We start from the raw sequence: 20,221 nt of genomic DNA on the forward strand, positions 1-20,221 counted from the left end.
CTTTGCAGAAATCAGTAACATCACGAGCATACAAAGTACCACTACCGGTCCGAATGACACAACAGCAGCAGCAGATTCTGGCCAGTTTGCACTGAGTTCAACGCAAACTCCTGAGACATCCGAATCAACATCTTTCAGCAGCACAGCCGCAGACACCACAGTCACACAAGCAACAACAACTGGCCCTCAGACTAATGAAACCGCATTGCAAAATACATCGACTAAAGGGTTTTCCACAAATACTTCCACAAAAATTCCAACAATCGAATTGAAAAGCGACTCTACATCTACAGAGGCACAGGACATTGTGATTACAGTGATGCAGAGAAATGATACAAACATAATTATAGAGGTAAAACACAGAAGTGCTGGAGTCCACTGTCAACATTGACACAAACTCACCTTTCTTGCTGAAAGTTTCCTAGATTTTGATTGGCCCGATATTACCAAGGATTGGCAAGTTCTCACACAGTGATGGGATGGGTGGCAGGGGGAGGGAGGGTGTCCGGATCCAGAAAGGCTGAATGGAAATCAGGCCCTGGGAGGTTTGAATCCTGGGTGTCCGATCAGGTGGCTCAGTGGTTAGCATTGCTGCCTTACAGCGCCAGGGACTCAAGACTCGATTCCAGCATTGGGCAACTATCTGTGTGGAGTTTGTATATTCTCCCTCTGTCTGTGTGAGTTCTCTCCAGGTGCTCCAGTTTCTTCCCAAAGTCCAAACATGTGCAGGTTAGGTGAATTGTCCGTGCTAAATTGCCCATAGTCTTCATGGATGTGTAGGTTAGGTGCATTGGTTGGGTAAATATGGAATAGGGGAATGGGTGGGTTACTATTCAGAGGGTCAGTAAGGACTAGTTGGGCCAAAGGGTCTGTACCACACTGTAGGGACTCTATTTGGAAGTGTGAGAAAGGAGTCGGATCCCAGATGGTTGTCAGGTCAGCTTCTGGTGTACTTGGGGGTGCATGAGTTAACTGTGGGGTCTGCTAAATAGCTTGTCAGGACTTAAGTCTAAACTGTGACTTCTCCTGAGTAGCTATTAAAGTTAATTTCATAGGAACCCTCCAAAGTCTTCAATTTCAAAGGAGACTTCTGGCGAGGCCCAGGGGGATAGGAACTGCTTAGCGGAAAATTCAGTTTTCCAGCCAGATCCTCAGGGTGTCCGTGTACAACTCTGCCCTAGGCTTATATCTGACCAGGGGGAAAAGCTGGGATAAGACAGGTGAACACGCTCTCACCAAGTGTGAAACAAAAGTAACAATGAGGATAACACACAGAGTTGACAGAGAGATGTAGACAGGTTAAGCATGTGGGCAAACAATGTGGCAGATTGAACATAATGTGATGATAATATAATAGGAACTGAATATTATTTAAATAGAGAGAGACTAGAGAAATCTGCAGCACAGAAGGATTTGGGAATGCTTGTTTGTAAATCACAAAAAGCTGAGATACAAGTTAAGGGAAGGCAAATAGAACGTTGACCTTTATTTCAAAAGGAATCATAGAATCCCAGCAGTGTGGAAGCAGGCCACTCAGCCCGTTGGGTCCACACCAACGCTCCGAAGAGCACTCCATCTAGACCCAATGCCACAGAGCTAATGTGCAAACACCACACAGACAGAGGCCTGAGGCTGGAATTGAACCCAGGTCCCTGGCACTGTGAGGCAGCTGTGCTAACCACTGAGCCACCGTGCCACCTACAGTATAAATGGAGAAAGGAGTCGGATCCCAGGTGGTTGTCGGGTCAGCTTCTGGTGTAGTTGGATGTGCATGAGTTAAAAATTATTAACTCATGCTAAAACTATACAAGGCTCTAGTTGAACTATAATACTCTGAATGGTTTTGCACCCTGATCTAACAAAAGATATAATGGTATTGGAGGCAGTTCCAGAGAAGGTTCATTATACTGATCCCAGCTACGGAGGGACATTTTTATGAGGAAAGATTGAGTAGATTGGATCGGTACTTTGAGAAGAATGAGAGGTGACCTTATTGACATATACAGGATTCATGGGGTCCTGTTCGGATACATACGGAGAAATTGTTGCCACTTGTAGGAGCACCAACCTGAGAGCATAATCTTAGAATAGAGGGACACCTATTTCTTCTGAGAATTGTGAATCTGAGGGATTCTTTACTACAGTGGGGCTGTGTCATTTAGCATATTCATGGCTGATATAGACAGCTTTCTTAATTTGTAAGGGAATTGAGGAAAGGCAAGAGAATGGAGTTGGGGAATATCAGATCACCTGCAATTTCATTGGATGGCAGAGTAGATGCGATGGGCTGAATGGCCTATTTCTACTCGTACGTCTGTGGTCTTATTGTCTGTCAGACCTAACGAGATGTTTTCATGATCTGGCCATGCCACCTTTTGCAAGAATAATATTTTGTGCAGTTAAAACAAAACTTATTATGAATGGTAGCTGGAAATTTCAATCCATTTTGTCCATGATTCCATGACATAAAACAGATTTTGACACTGATCGATGGCCTCATTCAGTGTGTTCAAACCATCTGCTATTAGTGCCACTAGTTCAAAGCATGTTCCTATGCAGTTCTGATCTAGGCTAGCACATCGATTGTCTGACCAGTGGAAAAGCTGAAACTAAAGACTGGGATGAGAAAGGTGAACACACTCTCACCAAGTATGACACAAAAGTCACGGTGAGGATAACGCACAGAGCTGACAGAGGGGTGTACTCAGGGTGAACAAGTGGGCAAGCAGTTTGGCAGATGGAATATAATGTGATGATACTATAATAGGAATTGAATATTATTTGAATAGAGAGAGACTACAGAAATCTGCAGCGCAGAAGGATTTGGGAATGCTTGTGTGTAAATCACAAAAAGCTGGCATTCAAGTTACAAGAAGGCAAATAGAATTTTGGCCTTTATTTCATAAAGGAGTCACAGAATCCCTACAGTGTGGGAGCAGACCATTCGGCCCATTGAGTCCATACCAACACTCTGAAGAGCACTCCAACCAGAGCCAGCACCCTACCCTATCCCTGCATTTCCCATGGCTAATCCACCTGGCACTAACAATGCTAAACTAAACATTAGAATTAGCTGATGACTGAGGTCAGTGTCTGTTGCGGAAATGTTCCATTCCCTCTCTGTCAGAACGCTTAACTTTACAAGCGTGCAATTCAGGAAAGAAAGTCACATTAAAAACAAATTGTTGGCACACCTTTTGTGACCATTATATCCTGAGTTGGCATTGTAATCTAGACCTCCTTCCCCCAGTATAACCACTATGCCACAACACCCGAGGATAGAATTCATTATCTGCTCAACTACTCTCTTGGAGTCAGCACCTTTTAGGTGATAACTACTGACCTATGTTAACCCACCTTATTTGGAATTCTCTTTTCCTGCCAACATTTCTTTCATATCAGCAGGGTCAATACTCAACCATCTTCCTTTATGCATTGTCGAAAACAGAGCAGTTATCCATTCAAGCAGTAGAATTTTCTCACATTGCTTCTATTATAGGATTTCCTTTAGAGTATTGAATAAATACACCCCATTTTCCATAACTTTAATCAACGTAAATGTTCCAGCAGCTGAGGCACAATTAACCACCCTTTTTATGTTCTTAGCATCCCTGCAAAAAGGATTAATTTTAATATCCTTTTCCACCAATAATATGTTAAAAGGGAATAGTGTCATATCTTCTGGGTCACCCAAGGCTGGAAACTTGAGTCAGCATTTCTCTGAATTTAATTAAGCTGTTTTGTTTATTTGCTCTCAAGTCATTCTTGACAATAGAAAGTTTCATCACAGTAGTCAGTTCCAGGTTTACAAAATTATGAGGGGCATGAGTAGGGTAAATAGGCAAAGTCTTTTCCCTGGGGTTGGGGAGTCCAGAACTAGAGGGCATAGGTTTAGGGTGAGAGGGGAAAGATATAAAAGAGACCTCAGGGGCAACTCTTTCACGCAGAGGGTGATACGTGTATGGAATGAGCTACCAGAGAATGTGGTGGAGGCTGGTACAATTGCAACATTTAAGAGGCATTTGGATGGGTATATGAATAGGAAGGGTTTGGAGGGATATGGGCCGGGTGCTGGCAGGTGGGACTAGATTGGGTTGGGATATCTGGTCGGTATGGACGGGTTGGACCGAAGGGTCTGCTTCCATGCTGTACATCTCTATGACTCTATTATGGTCTAGTCATGAATGCACAACATTCTTAACTGTTCAATCAAACTTCTTAACTCTCTCTATTTCTTCACTTGATGCAAAATCATTTCCTTTAGATGTGACTGACGAAAGGAGAATCTCCACCGTGGTCTCCAAGAGAACCACCAGGACAGTGGCTCCCGTCAGGTTCTCAGATTCAGTCTTTACCCTTTTATTTAATAATAACAGGGGTAGTGGTCATGGGAAATGTAAACAATTTGTGAACTGTTCCTTGAAATCAGGCAAGAGTGCTACAAAGTCCACACACAAGTACGCCCAGCAAAGAAGGTGGAACACAAACAGTCTCCTTAACAGTTGTAGCATTGTCTGCTGCTACTCCAAATTAGACAAGGTCATGTGTTATTCACCACCACTCAGGATGGTGCATTTACCCATTAAGCTTTATCTTGCAATCTCCAATATAATAATATTTGTAAATCTTTCAAAAACATTTAATCCCTCTTACCATGATAAAACCAGTGCCATGATATTGTCACATTTTTCTATGTCTTTATGTCATACATTTATATTTATAATGGAACCTGCCATAGGGTTAGGGTTAGGATAACTACCTCAGTAAACACATCACATTCCAGTTACACACCCCCACCAGTAGTGACAATGCAGAGTCTCAGGTTCAAATTTTTCCAACTTATTCTGATAATACTGCAGAAATAACTCCTCTGCTTTGATCCATTTCTCCACCTTCCAAATTGTTGCATGCTTTGTTACATCACCATAAATAAAACTTTAAAAAAAAGTCATTAAATAAAAAATCAGAAATGATGATTTTGAAATGGTGTCTGCCGGTAAATGGAGGAAGGATATTCTCAATGACCAGGGAGTCCAGAGCCGTCAGTCACAGTTTAAGGATGTGGGGTAGGTCATTTACAACTGAGGTAAGGAGAAATGTCTTCACCCAGAGAGTAGTGAGTCTGTGGAATTTTCTGCCACAGAGCGCAGTTGAAGCCAAAACATTGAATGTTTTCAATGTCGAGTTAGATATAGTCTTAGGGCAGAAGGGATCAAAGGGTATGGGGAGTAGGCGGGAACAGGGGACTACATTGGATGATCAACTATGATCATACTGAATGGCAGAACAGCTTCAAAGACCTACTCTTGCTGTGGTTTCCTACGTTTCCGTGTCTGAATAAGTTCCATCTGCCTCGGTCCTAGTATTTGATGCTTTATCTGAAGACACTCATGGTATTGGCCTCTGAAATGCTATCACGCGGAGAATTTTTTTTAATGTTAAAATATATTTTGAACAAGCCTGCCTTGACATTTGGTATATACAATATCTGTTTTCCAGGTCTTTTGTGGGCCTGAAGGCAGCGAGGGAGATGACTACCTGGAGTTTAATGACATTATCAGCTGCGTAAGTAATTCTGTGTACATTTCAGATAGGAATACAATGATTGTTTAATAATGAAGGTTTGTGATCCATCCAACTCCCCATCCTGGACACTGTGTAAGTCATCGATAAGGCAGTTATTGACAAATTGGCGCAATCAATATCCACCCATTATTATACAGTTGACTCACAACTCGTCTAAAGATAACATCTCCAATGGTGGAAAACTTCAGGAACTATTGATCCAAAGTCACTGGTAAAATGGGATTACAGGTTGTTCTGCTATAACACACATTTCATCAGCATGAATTGGCCATAATGCGATTGACAAATTGTGGATGCTGTTTGGATAACCAAACTTTGTGCTGAACAGATATAGCGATTTTCTATTAGCGATCTTCCATAATGCAATTGTCTGTAACAGTTTTCAACAGTGTGACTTTCTATAGCGCCATGTTGCAGAGGAACACAGTTGTCACAGTATAGCAGAAGGACCTGTATCTTCAGGTTGTACTGGGTGTTAGGATGAATGGGATGGATACTGAGCAGGTTCATAAACGTGTTCATGAAATAAAGTTAAAAAGAATTCAACCCACTGTTGATAAATACTCGGGGAAAATTGTGCAGAATTGCAGGGAACGAGCAGGAAGGAGCAGAACGTGGTTGTTCAAGGAGCTGGAACAGAAACAATTGACTTAATGGCCTTCTCTTTTGCTAGATCATTCTGAGAATGGACTTTTCGAATTAACCACTTCATTCTTTCAGCGTTTGTTGTTTTTGAATTTTGGTTGGAGGACATGAATTTTAAATGGAAAGTTTAACTAAAAAAAATTCTTGGATATTTATGAAAAGATATCAGACTGTAGGGTGATCCATGTAGATCCTAGAAGGTTCTGGTCCAGCAGTAAAATGCAGACATAAATGTCCTGAAGTGCCCATGTCCATGGTAATGCTCCTGAATTTCTTTGCTGACCAGTTTGGACAAAGCTTTAAGCTGTTGAGCTGGGTAGTGATCTAAGTTTACGCTTGGTAATGGTTTCCCACAAAAGGTTCCCTGGTTCATAGCCATGAACAAGGTCAGAAGTCACATGACACCAGGTTATAGTCCAACAGGTTTATTTGAAATCACAAGCTTTCAGAGCAAAGCTTGTGATTTTAAATAAGCCAGTTGGACAATAACCTGGTGTCATGTGACTTCTGGTCTTTCCACCCCAGTCCAACACTGGCACCTCCACATCATAACCATCATAACTGTTTCTCTCTTGAATCTTCCAAATTCTCTCAGCCAGACCACTAGATGGTATAAACCACTTTGGAGAGAAAGTGAAGCAAATTATCCAATCTTTGACTTTATTGTGCCTGAACCACTGCTCAATTCTGAATAATCATAGGTAAGTTGGTAGAGGATTAATGTAATTCAGGGAAATTGTAAATCGGTCCTCATTCCTAGCTTGTCATGATACTTGACCAGAGGACACGGGAGGGAAAGCAAGCGCTCAAGTGTGGCTGATGAATAGATTCTGCTAAATTCTATCTTTAAAGCCTGACTCCAAGTCAGCATACCGATATGCAATAAATTGAAAGCATGTTAGCTGTCATCTCAGAGTAAAAGGTGAAAGGTCGTGCTAGTGTCAAAGATTATCAGAAGTGGAATTTGAAGCTCCATATAGCTTTGGTGAAAGCCAACAGTATGGTACAACTTGCCCCAGATGTGATCAATCAGAGATGCAGGACTTTCCACTGTGATAGCTACAAGTTCCGCTGGTGACCTGGTGACCTTGGTCACTTACATGCCAAATAAGAGAATAGTGGGATGTAATTCAAGTGAACAAGTACCTGATAAATGAACCTGCTGCTGTTCTCATTCGCATCCAAAGTGTCACTGTTTTTTCTCTTGCAACACAAGTAAAGTATAAATAGTTCATTCAAAACATTTCAGGCCTATGAGGGAATTATTTACTTGCCATGAATTATAACCGAGAGCATGCACTAAATCAGAAAACATCAGGCATGCACTGAACATGCACCTTTTGATTGCCAGGACGTAAATACTTCTGGTGAAAGTATTTGTTAATTCAGTCAGCAAAGTGACATTGCTGACATAGCCACCAATAAAAATTGTATTCATCCCCCGATGAGTTTCATCCCTTTCCCAATGTTAGTTTGAATCTGCCACCAAGCAATAGGGTGTCCAAAATGTGATGCCGTTGGTAGACTCATGGGCCAATCAGATTGAAGTATTGAAATAGTCGCCAAGGCAGGAGGTAAAATGCATTCTTGTAAAAATAAATCATTAGGACATAGGCTTCAGGTAGGTGCTGAAATGTCACAGCAACCTTTTAAAAAAATCATGATTCTAAAAATGTAGATTTTCTTTCATCATAGAGGGGGAATTTGGTATTCTACAAATAAAAATAAACTTTCAGAGCCAAATGGTCTTTTTAGCTGTAAATATAAAGTTAACACCAATAAAACCTTTACCTGCACCTGATTTAATAGACTACAATTGTTTTCAGAGGTTTTTATTGTGAAATGTACAAGACAGTTCAGTGTTTTACAATAGTTGGTCTGCTGGATCTTCATCAAGGCATCCTCTAGAGAAGTGTAGAATCACCACCAGCACTTTCAGGAATGTTACATTTAGCTGCAGATGGGTGGACTCCAGGAGTTTCACTGGACTAATGATGGTAAACGCTGACTATTGGCTTAACAGCAGTTCAGAAGTTCAGAAATTCAATCATTGTACAACATATTAATGTGATATCTACCTAATTACTATCATGCACTAAATTACATAATTAAAACAAGAGCCAGTTCTTGTTAAGATTCAGTATGGGTGCTACAAACCTTAGAGACCTTTAGACCCAATCGAGACAAGAGGATTAGAGGTACAATCATTTTATCCACATGTATCACACAGTTCACATATTTGCCCTTTACAAATCACGAGAGCTAACAGTGGAACAAACATCTTTGTCCAGCACCCTGCAAGACAAATAAAGATCAAGTTGCCTCGCAGTTCTAGCAGACCATAAGGCTCCCCTTTCATTGGAGAAAGAGCGACAGATGACGAGTAGTGGTGTAACATGAGGATCACCATGCCTCAAGTGAGGTGGAGAGGTTGAGAAGGAGAGTCCTTCATGGTAATCTCAGCCAGTGTGGGAATTGAACCCATGGGGTTGGTATCACTCTTTATCACAAACCAGCCAACAGTATAGATACAACCACTGCTCATATTATGATATCCCACTGCACTCCGTGCAGCTATTTGCCTTAGCACGTAATAGATTGTCTTTACAAGAAAAGAAGAATTAAATGCTAAATGTAATCTGCAAAATACAAATATGAAAATTTGGAATAGCAATTGGTGAAAGTGAAACTTCTACAATAATCCATTGGGTTTATTTCAGAGTTGCTTACACTTCTAAGGTGGCGTCAATCTGTATGGAAGCTGGATGTTGACTTAAGAGTCATAGAGATGTACAGCATAGAAACAGACCCTTCGGTCCAACCCGACCAGATATCCCAACCCAATCTAGTCCCACCTGCCAGCACCCGGCCCATATTCCTCCAAACCCTTCCTATTCATATACCCATCCAAATACCTCTTAAATGTTGCAATTGTACCAGCCTCCACCACATCCTCTGGCAGCTCATTCCATACACGTACCATTAGGTCTCCTTTATACCTTGCACCTCTCACCCTAAACCTATGTCCTCTAATTCTGGACTCCCCCCACCCCATGGAAAATACTTTTGTCGATTTATCTTATCCATGCTCCCCCATGATTTTATAAACCTCTATAAAGTCACCCCTCAGCCTCTGATGCTGCAGGGAAGACAGCCCCAGCCTATTCAGCCTCTCCCCATAGCTCAAACCCTCCAACCCTGGCAGCATCCTTGCAAATCTTTTCTGAACCCTTTTACGTTTCACAACATCTTTCCAATAGGAAGGAGACCCGAACTGCACACAACATTCCAATAGTGGCCTAACCAATGTCCTGTACAGCCACAACATGACCTCCCAACTCCTGTACTCAATATTCTGACCAATAAAGGAAAGCATACCAAATATCTTCTTCACTATCCTATCTACCCACTACTCCACTTTCAAGGAGCTATGAACCTGCACTCCAAGGTCTCTTTGTAGGTGGAAGGAATATACATTTTAGAGAGGAAACCAAAGAATGAAGTGAAACAGAAGATGCATAATGCATCTTTATTACAAGATAGTTAGGACGTAGAGATGAGGATGTGTAAAATTTTGCAATGATCAAACAAATGGCGGTTCAGTGGTTAACACTGCTACCTCACAGTGCCAGGGACCTGGGTTCGATTCTACCCTCAGGGAAACTGTCTGTGTAAACTTTACACATTCTCCCAGGGTCTGCATGGGTTTCCTCTGAGTGCTCTAGTTTTCTCCCACAGTCCAAAGATGTGCAGGTTAGGTAGATTGGCCATGCTAAATTGCACAGAGTCTTTCAGGGATGGGTGGATTAGCCATGAGAAAAGCAAGCTTAAGGCGATTGGGTAGGGGGATATGACTGGGTGGGATGCTTGCACACGAGGGATTCTATATGTATCCAACTTCACCAGTTATCATGTTGGAAGGTATCATGAAAAGCTAATGTAGAAGTTAAACAGTTTTTGAGACTGTTGTGAACCTGAATATGGTGTAGGTGTTTTCCCTAAAGTCAACCATGTAAGACTAACATGATGAATGGTCATAATTGAGAGACAACAATTATGGGTTTTCCTCACTGAATGGTATGAAATTGATGAGGATACAAAGTACTGTTGCTTTAAGGAGCTCAAGTCAAAAGAGAGGGTAACCCGAAATGAGTCATGTGTCACCCTCTTAAAGAAATGGGCACAGCTTTCAGAATCAGACTATGGAATGTTTTGGTTTATTAACCTGAATTGTAACACTGCAGCCTCTTTTAGTGCACCGTCTTGTGTTTACCATCTTGGGTGGACATCATGTCAATTAGTGGCAAAGCTGAAAAAGAGAAGTAGGGTCCAGCTCCTAACTCTACCTCCTTGTGTCTGGGTATCTCCTCCCAAACCCTGTGTCACCATTATCGACCATCCTCCGCTTTCACGATACACAAGCAAACTGGCAGGCTCGAGAGTGATGGTGTAATCATTAGGTTACTGAATTGGTAAACTCCTGGATTGCTCATAGAGTCATGGAGTCATACAGCACGGAAACAGACCCTTCGGTCCAACCAGTCCATGCTGAACATAATCCCAAACTAAACTAGTCCCACCTATCTATTCCTGGCCCATATCCCTCCAAATCTTTCCTATTTATTTATCTATCCATATATCTTTTAAACATTGTCATTGTACCTATGTTTGATGAAAGTCTTTTGAGAACATAAGAAATAGTAGGAGTAGACCAATTAGCCCCAAACCTGTACCATTTTTCAGTAAGAACATGGCTGATCTTCTAACTCAACTGTTTTTACCTGCGCTACCCACACTTGATTTCTTCAATATCAAAAAAATCTATCATTGCTCAAAGAATAGATCATAGAATCTCTACAGTGCAGCGCGAGACCATTCGGCCCATCAGGTCAGCACCGAACTTCCGAACAGCATTCAACCCAGGCCCAGGCCTCTACCCTATCCTCTTGACCCCACAATTCCCATGGCTAATCCACCTAGCCTGCACATCGCTGGACTGCACAGGGTAATATAGCATGGCCAATCCACCCAGCCTGCACATCGCTGGACTCCACAGGGTAATTTAGCATGGCCAATCCACCCAGCCTGCACATCGCTGGACACCTCTGGATAATTTAGCATGGCCAGTCCACCCAGCCTGCATATCTTTGAATCATTTGTATGCCAGCGATTTCCTGCATGGGTTTGAGTGTTTGAATTCAGTTTGAAATAGGGAAAGGAACAGACAGCCCACTGATCTCCCCAGCTGCTTCCCAATAAATCGAATCACCATGCGAATCACCATAGTCTCTGTTGACCTCTCTGCTCCTGGCATTATCATTCCACAAGGTAAGAATGCCAGGCTGCATTGCCCAGTTGGTGATATTGGGCAGCAGCAGCATTCTCCTGTCTTATCATTGACATTTACACCAAGGCTTCTGGTGTAATGAAACAAATAGATCTTACATACCACAGACCAGACGCTGAAAAAATGTCATAGCAACAAGCTTTTTACTTAGCAACAAGTAAAAAGCTTTTCAATAGAAATCTCAAACACACTGTCTGGTATAAGCCAATGGATCAGAGATTCTAGCCCAGTATTGAACCTGGGTTCAATTCCACCCTCGGACGACTGTCTGTGTGGAGTTTGCCCATTCTCCCTGTGTCTGCGTGGGTTTCCTCCCACAGTCCAAAGATGGGCAGGTTAAGTGGATTGCCCTTAGTGTCGAGGGATGATCACATTATTTAGATTAGCCATGGGAAATGTGGGGTCCCAGAGATAGGGTAGGGAGATGGGTCTGGATGCTCTTTGGAGGGTCAGTATAGACTCAATGGGCTGAATTGCCTGTATCCACTCTGTAGGGATTCTATGAAATCACTACCAGTCATGCCACCACCAGTGCCAACCAGCTATCCACACTAAAAGAGAGACTGGCATTTATATAGCACCTTCCAAGACTTCAGGTAGTTGTACACTTTGAAGGATTGTCCCTGTTGCAGCAATTTTCTGCTCAGCAAGCTCCCACAATCAATACTGAAATAAATATCCAGTGAATCTGTCTTCAAGAGTGGACTGAGGGATAAATATTGTCCAGGTGACATGGGAAAACATAGAGTCATGGGGTAGAGAGGAGCACCTGACTGAACGTATTATCTGAAAGGTGGCTCCTCCAACAGTGCAGCACTCCCCCAATATTGCACTGACTTGTTACTCTGAGTTTTGTCAAGTCTCTGGTGTGGAACTATCATATTGCGTACACTTTACAAAGAGGTGGGAATTTTTAAGGCACAGAATACAGTCAAGATAAGGCACATACGCAATTGGGCAGTCTTGGATTCTCTTATTTTTGAAGTTTGTAATTCAGAATTTTTCTGAAAAAAATCACATTGAGGTTACAAGGTCACCACGAAGATAGGCCTCCCATTTTTTACAGGAGACAGTGAGGTCCGAAGATGCTGGAGATCAGAGTTGAGAGTGCGTTGCTGGAAAAGCACAGCAGGTCAGGCAGCATCCGAGGAGCAGGAAAATCAATGTTTCGGGCAAAAGCCCTTCATCAGGAACGATTTTCCTGCTCCTCGGATGCTGCCTGACCTGCTGTGATTTTCCAGCAACACATTCTCAACTCCCATTTTTTACAAGCGAGTGAAATCTGTCACTTCACCATTTTTACCTCATGCTCGCTGACCTCCACCTGTAACTATAGTCCCAGTCAGAAATAATCCTACCGTACAACTGAATTAAATCCACAGGTTACCAAAAATTAACTTGTTTTCCCAGGTAATGCTTCTTACAATATTAATAATTGAAGAATTTTATTGATAAAGCTTTTTGATGTTATTTTGAACTCTCTGCTGTTAATGTTTAACTTAAATGTCCTTACACCTCATTGGAACTTCTTTATGAATATAAATGAGGCAATATAAGCTCTCATTTGTTAAAAAAAATGTGCTCGTAAAATCTTAGGCTGAAAGTCTCTAGCATCTGATTTAATGTACCATAGAATCTCTACAGTGTGGAAGCAGGCCATTCAGCCCATACTGACCCTCTGAAGAGCATCCTACCCTGCCCACTACATTCCCTATGGTTAATCCTCCTAACCTGCAGGGCAATTTTACATGGTCATTCCACTTATTCAATACATCTGTGGACTGGGGGAGGAAACCCACACAGACACAGGGAGAATGTTCAAACTCCATACAGACTGTCACCCAAGGGTGGAATCAAACTCAGGTTCTTGGCACTGTGAGGCAGCAGTGCTAACCACTGAGTCACCATGGCACTGGTAGGTTGTATTGAAGTTAGGAGATGTGCTCCAGGAGCTGACAGAGGTACTATACACACACACACACATCTCACACACACGTATCTCACACACACGCATCTCACACACACACGCACACAGACACACACACCCACACTGCCACACTGAAATTATCTGGGCTGGTTGGTGCAGCCTGGGATCCTCTGTGAATCATTCCTGACACCGAGCTGAAAGTCAGACTTCGACCAGGTATGCAAAGGATACCTACTCTGAAAATGACCCCCTTGTAAACATCTGACATAGACCAATGATTAACCGGAGAAACAGAATTGAAGTCAACTGACTCCCAATCAAATTACTCTCCTCTTCCCACAACTCCCCCCCACCCGCCATGCCACAAACCAAACACCACAACTCCACTTCATTCACTCATAAGCACTTTTCATTCAGTCATCCTCCCAGTCACCCACCCATACACTCACAAACCCATTTCACTCACTCATCCATTTACTTCTTCTCTTATTCACTCATTTACCCTCTTCATTCACCCATTCGCTCATTCACCCACTGACCTACTAAAAGGTTTGGAGCTTTAAAAAGTTATCTGAATATGGCAAGTATTGGCGTGAAAAGGTGGGGAAAAGGGGGACATGTTCTGTTTTTATGTACCTTCTCTTGACCCCAGCGGTCTTGGCAAAAGTGGTGGGGGCACAGGAGAATTTGTGGGCAGCATCAATGCATAGAGCATCAATGATGACCTGAAAATCGGAGCCAGTGTACCCCACAGATCAGAAGTAGACCATGGAAACATGGTCCCTTGAACCTGTTCCAATGTTAAATTAGGTCATGGCTGATCTACTTCTCAACTTCATTTACCCAATTCGTAACCCTTAACAGCCATGAATAATAAATACGTATCAATCGTAAGTTTAACATTTTCATTGATATCCCTCCAAGATTCAGCAGATTCTTGGACAGAGAGTTCATGTGTGAGGAGATATTTCCTGTTATTAGCCCTGGATGTCGTAGATCTCAAACCTATTTTGAAATTTCAGACTGTGTTCAAAAACAGGACCAACGTTACCCAATCACATAAAAGACAGAGTTTGCATGATGTTCAGCCAATTGGTAATGTGTATTTCATTTATGTCCTGAAGCCAATGTGTATCATTTCCCAGTAGTCATGACATCTTGACCTTCAAGGCAAGAATAACAGGAAAGTGAGTGGAAAAGCAGATGCCTGGATCAACACACGGGCTGCTTTCAACCAGTTCCCCTTGTTCTTGTCCAAAGAATCCACACTCAATACTCAAACATTGACTCAAATTATTAGCCACACCATTCTGGAGGACTGGAGTGACAATAGTTAAAACTGGGACGGGAACACTCATTTTCAATTGCTGACCCATGCTTTCTGATGATGGGTGATAGCAACAGGTTGGAAATTCTGCCATTAAATCCATACTACAGATGGTGGTCACAAAGAACACAAAAGTAATGCACAGCCAAGAAGGTTACCTCAGATTATAACGGGATCTTGATTGGATGGGCCAGTGGACTGAGGAGTGGAAGATGAAATTTAATTTAGATAATGACGAGATGCTACATTTTGGAAAAATAAATCAGAGCAGGGCTTATACACTTAATGGTAAGGTCCTAGGGAGTGTTGCTAAACAAAGAAACCTTGGTGTGCAGCCTAATAGCTTCTTGAAAGTAGAGTCACAGGTAGATAGGATAGTGAAGAAGGCATTTGGTATTTTTTTTTATTGGTCAGAGCATTGAGTACAGGAGTTGGGAGGTCATGTTGTCACTGTACAGGACATTGGTTAGGCCACTTTTGGAATATTGTGTGCAATTCTGGTCTCCTTACTATCAGAAGGATGTTGTGAAACTTGAAAGGATTCAGAGAAGATTTACAAGGATGTTGCCAGGGTTGGAGGGTTTGGGGCTATGGGGAGAGGCTGAATAGGCTGGGGCTGTCTTCCCTGGACTGTCGGAGGCTGAGGGGTGACTTTATAGAAGTTTATAAAATCATGAGGGGCATGGATAGGATAAATAGACAAGGTCTTTTCCCTGGGGTGGGGGAGTCCAGAACTAGAGGGCATAGGTTTAGGGTGAGAGGTGAAAGATATAAAAGGGACCAAAGAGGCAACTTTTTCATCCAAAGGGTGGTCCGTGTACTAAATGAGCTGCCAGAAGAAGTGGTGAAGGCTGGTACAATTACAGCATTTAAAAGGCATCTGGATGGGTATATGAATAGGAAGGGTTTGGAGGGTTATGAGTCAAGATTAGATTGGTGCTGGAAAAGCACAGCAGGTCAGACAGCAACCGAGGAGCAGGGAAATCGACGTTTCAGGCAAATGAGAGATTAGAGAGATACGAGCCAAGTGCTGGCAAATGGGACTAGATTAATTTAGGATATCTAGTCGGCATGGATGAGTTGGACTGAAGGGTCTGTTTCTGTATTGTATGTCTCTATGACTGTGTTAAAAGTGCATTTACCCATCATTGATATCTTTGTCAAATGACTTGAGAGTTGTCCATATTGATCCTCAGCCAAAGAGTCATTGGAAAGATTGGATTTCTCGCCAGAATAAGAGTGCAGCTGGCCTGACAATAGAGTTTCCCTTCAGTCTCGGTGTGGACTGTAACCTGTGAGGCTTTAATCAACCTCCTGCTTACATTCTCTCAGATTAAGCTGCTCATTTGAGTCTGAGTTCTTGTTTTGATGCAGGATGTTTGTTTTAGATTTTTGTCAGTGTGGGAAAGAGGCATTTTCAGTTTCTGAGCGTGTAATTTAAATCTTGTTGAGTTTATTTTTCCATCTTAAATTACCAGCACTCTGGCCTCAGACTCACTCTGTGTTCAGCATTTCCAGGCATGAACCTCAGGGGTCAGTCATTTGAAATCTCTCACTGCACTTGTTGCTCTTGGTCTGTCACACTTGTGCTTATTCAAGAGGATAAGGGTTAATTAAGTTTGTCCAGAGATGTGGGAGTTTGGGAATTTATATTAATTTTGTGTTTGCTTAACATTTAAAGGAATCCTTCAAAGAAGCTTCGCAAAGCCAGGATAATGTCTAGTGTGCTGTGGCATGAGTAAAAGGTGCAAAGAGGCAAAAGATGCCAAGGTTTTTAAATCCAAAAATATCTCGCACCGTTTCAAAGTTAGATAAGTTGCAGTGGAGCTCCGAGGCTGTTCCAAGTTGCGTTTTAATGGAACCTCACTAACCCTGCACCTGCACTCCTAGCCAAGAGTATTTACTTTCCTCGTACTCGCTTGTGTCCAAACTTTGAAGGTATGCAGCTGCTAGAGCTATGGTGCATGTTGGTGACTCGTGTCTGCCTTTTTTAGTGTCTTTCACCCTATATTGTTGGTGTCTGTGTAATGTTAAGACTGCAAGAAATAGGATCAGGAGTAGGCCATTCAGCTCCTCAAGTCTGCTTCTCCATTTGATAGGATCATGGTTGATCCAACATTCCTGCCTTTACCCGTAACCCTTGAATCCCCAATCGATAAATTATCTATTTATCGCATTCTTAAATGTACCCCACTGTGGTAAGGTGTTCCAAAGGCACTCAATCCCCTGAGAGAAGAACTTCCCCCTCATCTCAGTCTTAAATTAATGCCAGACAAAACCCTCTGGTCCTGGACTCTGCTGTGAGGGGCAACATCCACTCAGCCTTTACCCTGTCAACCCTCTTAAGAATCCAACATGATGAAGGCTTCCTTCCTAGAATGAAACACTCGCCCCACCTACGCTGGTCATGGTGGCAGCCATTTTCAGCTCCATTGTGTAATGGTCCTTTACATCATAATGGAAGGATACAATAGTCGTTCCTATGCAGAGAGTCTCTATGGTTCAATCTCTTACCCTTGGTGAAGCCCCAAATGTACACATCCCCTTCTTGCTCTTCCTATCAGTGCCATCAGCTTTGACCTTTCCTGTGTTCCCAACCTGTCCCCATTCCACAACTTCCCCCCACCCCAACTGAGTCTGAAACATAACAAGTTGACGTGTCAGATCTAGTCGTGCGCTGTACCCCCTTTGAAACCTGGGTGATGTTCACTGTTGATGACCACCCTCCTTTACCCCTGCAATATAATTTTCCTTCCCAGGTTCTATTATTTTCCCTCCTCTTACCCCCACACCTTCACAGTTGGGATTCAGATAGAATAACAGCATGCTGCCTCTAACCCCCCACAATGGAGTTACCCACAATGCAGCAGTGGCCCCTGATAATCCCCTCCTTGACTTTTGGCAGATGGACCTTCAGGACCGACTGGGATCCATCCCACCGCTTGACTTGAATGGACAGTCCCATGACTGATGACCCGCAAACTATTCGCAAACCCGTGCAGCTGAGAGGTTGCTGTCCAGGGTCCCAGATGAAGGTCGAGAGGAGCAAATCGTGAACTGGGGATGAAATAACTCCACGGAGGCCAGTGTCCCATCAACAAGCCACCCTTTATTTACATGAGCACAGTAATTAACACGGGTCCAACTCTCCTAGAGCCAGCTGTTTATTTTTTATTAGCTCTCAAAGTGAACAGGGTATTTGACACTCCTTTTTTTTCTTTCTTACCCCACACTCCCGCCTAATTGCGGTAGTGCTTATATCTCCCCCCACACCCATGTTGTGTGTGTGCAGGTGTGAGACACAGTGAGAGACACAAGGTGCACAAATCTTTATTCTGGTCCAGCTCCCTCAACAGCCAGCTCTCAGAGTGAACAGAACCTCTGGCACTCCCGTTTTTTTTTTTACCCCTGATGCTCCTGTTTATATTTTTTCCTTTTTTATTCCCCCAGCACCCATGTTGTGTGGGTGCAGGTGTGAGACACAGTGAACTCTCCTGTTTATATCTGACAGTCAGGGCTCCCTGATTGGACCAGGTTAACAGCCTCAATCAGGGAGCTCAACCTGGCTGACCTTGTCACAATCCCTCCATTCGACTCACCAGGTTTTACTTACACATTGCCAATTGTCGCCTTCTGGTTGCTGACCTAGCAGATGGGAGAATGGGAAACTGCATCGCAATGAGACGAGGCAAATTAATGTTGAGATACTAATGCGTACTCACGGACTCCCACTAAGTGAGAATCTCACCTTGCCTTTCAACACTCAGCTGGAAAATGGGACTTTTTGCCCTTGATGCCAAGAAGTTGGCTATCTTGCACAATTCTCCCAACTTTCACCCACATTGCTCCATGCCATGACAAGAGTTTTATTTACAATGCTTTCAAAATGTCTACTCACATGCTTACAGCCTCTTGGTGCGGTCTACCTTTGTTTTCTTTCTATCATCAAACCCAGACATGGTTAAGATGGTCAAGAAGGCATTTGGCAAGCTTGCCTTTAGCAGTCAGGGCATAGAATACAAAAGTTGGCAAGTCATGTTGGAGCTGGGTAGAACTTTAGTTAGGCCACATTCGGAATATTGGGTACAGTTCTGGTCACCACTCTACCAGAAGGATTTGGAGGCTTTGGAGAGGGTACAGAAATAGTTTACCAGGATGTTGCCGGGTTTGAAGGATATTAGCTATGAGGAGAGACTGGACAAACTTGGTTTAATTTCATTTGAAAGTCAAAAAGGGCGACCTGTTAGAGGTTTACAAAATTATGAGAGACATGGATAGAGTTGATAGTCAGATTCTTTCTCCCCCAGGGTAGAAATGTCAGTTATAATCTGATATAAGGTGTAAGACCTGTTCTCTTGTGATCTCATGTTATAAGAAAATCGTGCAATAGCCACACCATTTAAACTAATGGGGCCACGATAGCCAATACAGGTAGAGAAAGTTGGCGTTCTACAAATAACAGGCTAAATTCTTCAATTGCGTTAAAACCACTTTGCGTTGAAGAAACCTGCATTATGGCAGAACCGACTCTACTGGGAGATGTAGGTTTAAGGTAAAAGAGGGTAAGTTTAAAGAAGATGTGAGAGGCAAGGTTTTTTTATACAGAGGGCAGTAAGTGCCTAGAATGTGCTGCTAGAGGAGATAGTCAAGGCAGATACAAGTTCAGAATTTAAGAGGCATCTTGACAGGTATTAAATAGACAGGGAATAGAGGGATATGGACTGTGTGGAGGCAAAGGTTTTTTAGTTGAGAAAGGTATTATGTGTTGCGCAGTCTTGATGGGCTGCAGGACTGTTCCTGTGCTGTTTTGTTCTTTGTTAACAGCACAGTGAGAAAAGAGACAGCAGTCATACATAATCAAATGCTGAAATATGAACAATTCGGTGCTACACCAGCCACCCCACTAACCTGAATATCTGACGCTTATTAAGCTGAAGTCTTGACTTGACGGTGAAAGCATTGCTTAGAGCTGAGTTCCTTGAAAGACAGAGGGAGACCTGTTTTTCAGATATAGTTTCCATTCCAATCTCAGGATTCCCACAGACTGGGAACAACAAGGAGAAGGGGCAGCTGCCAAGGGAGTGGCACTGGCTAAAGGAGAAAACTCTGTTTGGCACAAGTATTAGCATAAGAAGGCTTGATATCTTTGTGTCCAACTCCTTTGTCCTATAATTGGATTAATTTCTGTTAAAATAAGCAATGAAAGATTTACTAATGACTATGTTAAGTGTTTCTGTGCTACTCCTTGCAGTGCAGCATTTTAAGATTGCAATCTGTCAAGAACATTTTCTTTCCTGCCTTTAGATAAAAGTTGCAAACTTCAAAAAAAAATGAAGTGCTTAATCCCCAGCCCAACGCCCAACCTGCCAGAACCTATCACAGATTCTTT

General features: G+C 42.7%; 1 protein-coding gene across 1 annotated transcript in view; it reads left to right on the forward strand.

Moving 5' to 3' along the window:
• Positions 1-20,221, forward strand: part of podxl (podocalyxin-like) — a 155,494-nt gene that overhangs the window by 102,397 nt on the left and 32,876 nt on the right. The window contains exons 3-4 of the mRNA XM_072562923.1: positions 9-352; positions 5,500-5,565. Of these exons, the coding sequence (XP_072419024.1) occupies positions 9-352; positions 5,500-5,565 (410 nt within the window). The remainder of the gene's footprint in view (positions 1-8; positions 353-5,499; positions 5,566-20,221) is intronic.

Source organism: Chiloscyllium punctatum, chromosome 44 (assembly GCF_047496795.1).
Source record: "Chiloscyllium punctatum isolate Juve2018m chromosome 44, sChiPun1.3, whole genome shotgun sequence".
Taxonomy (NCBI): domain Eukaryota; kingdom Metazoa; phylum Chordata; class Chondrichthyes; order Orectolobiformes; family Hemiscylliidae; genus Chiloscyllium; species Chiloscyllium punctatum.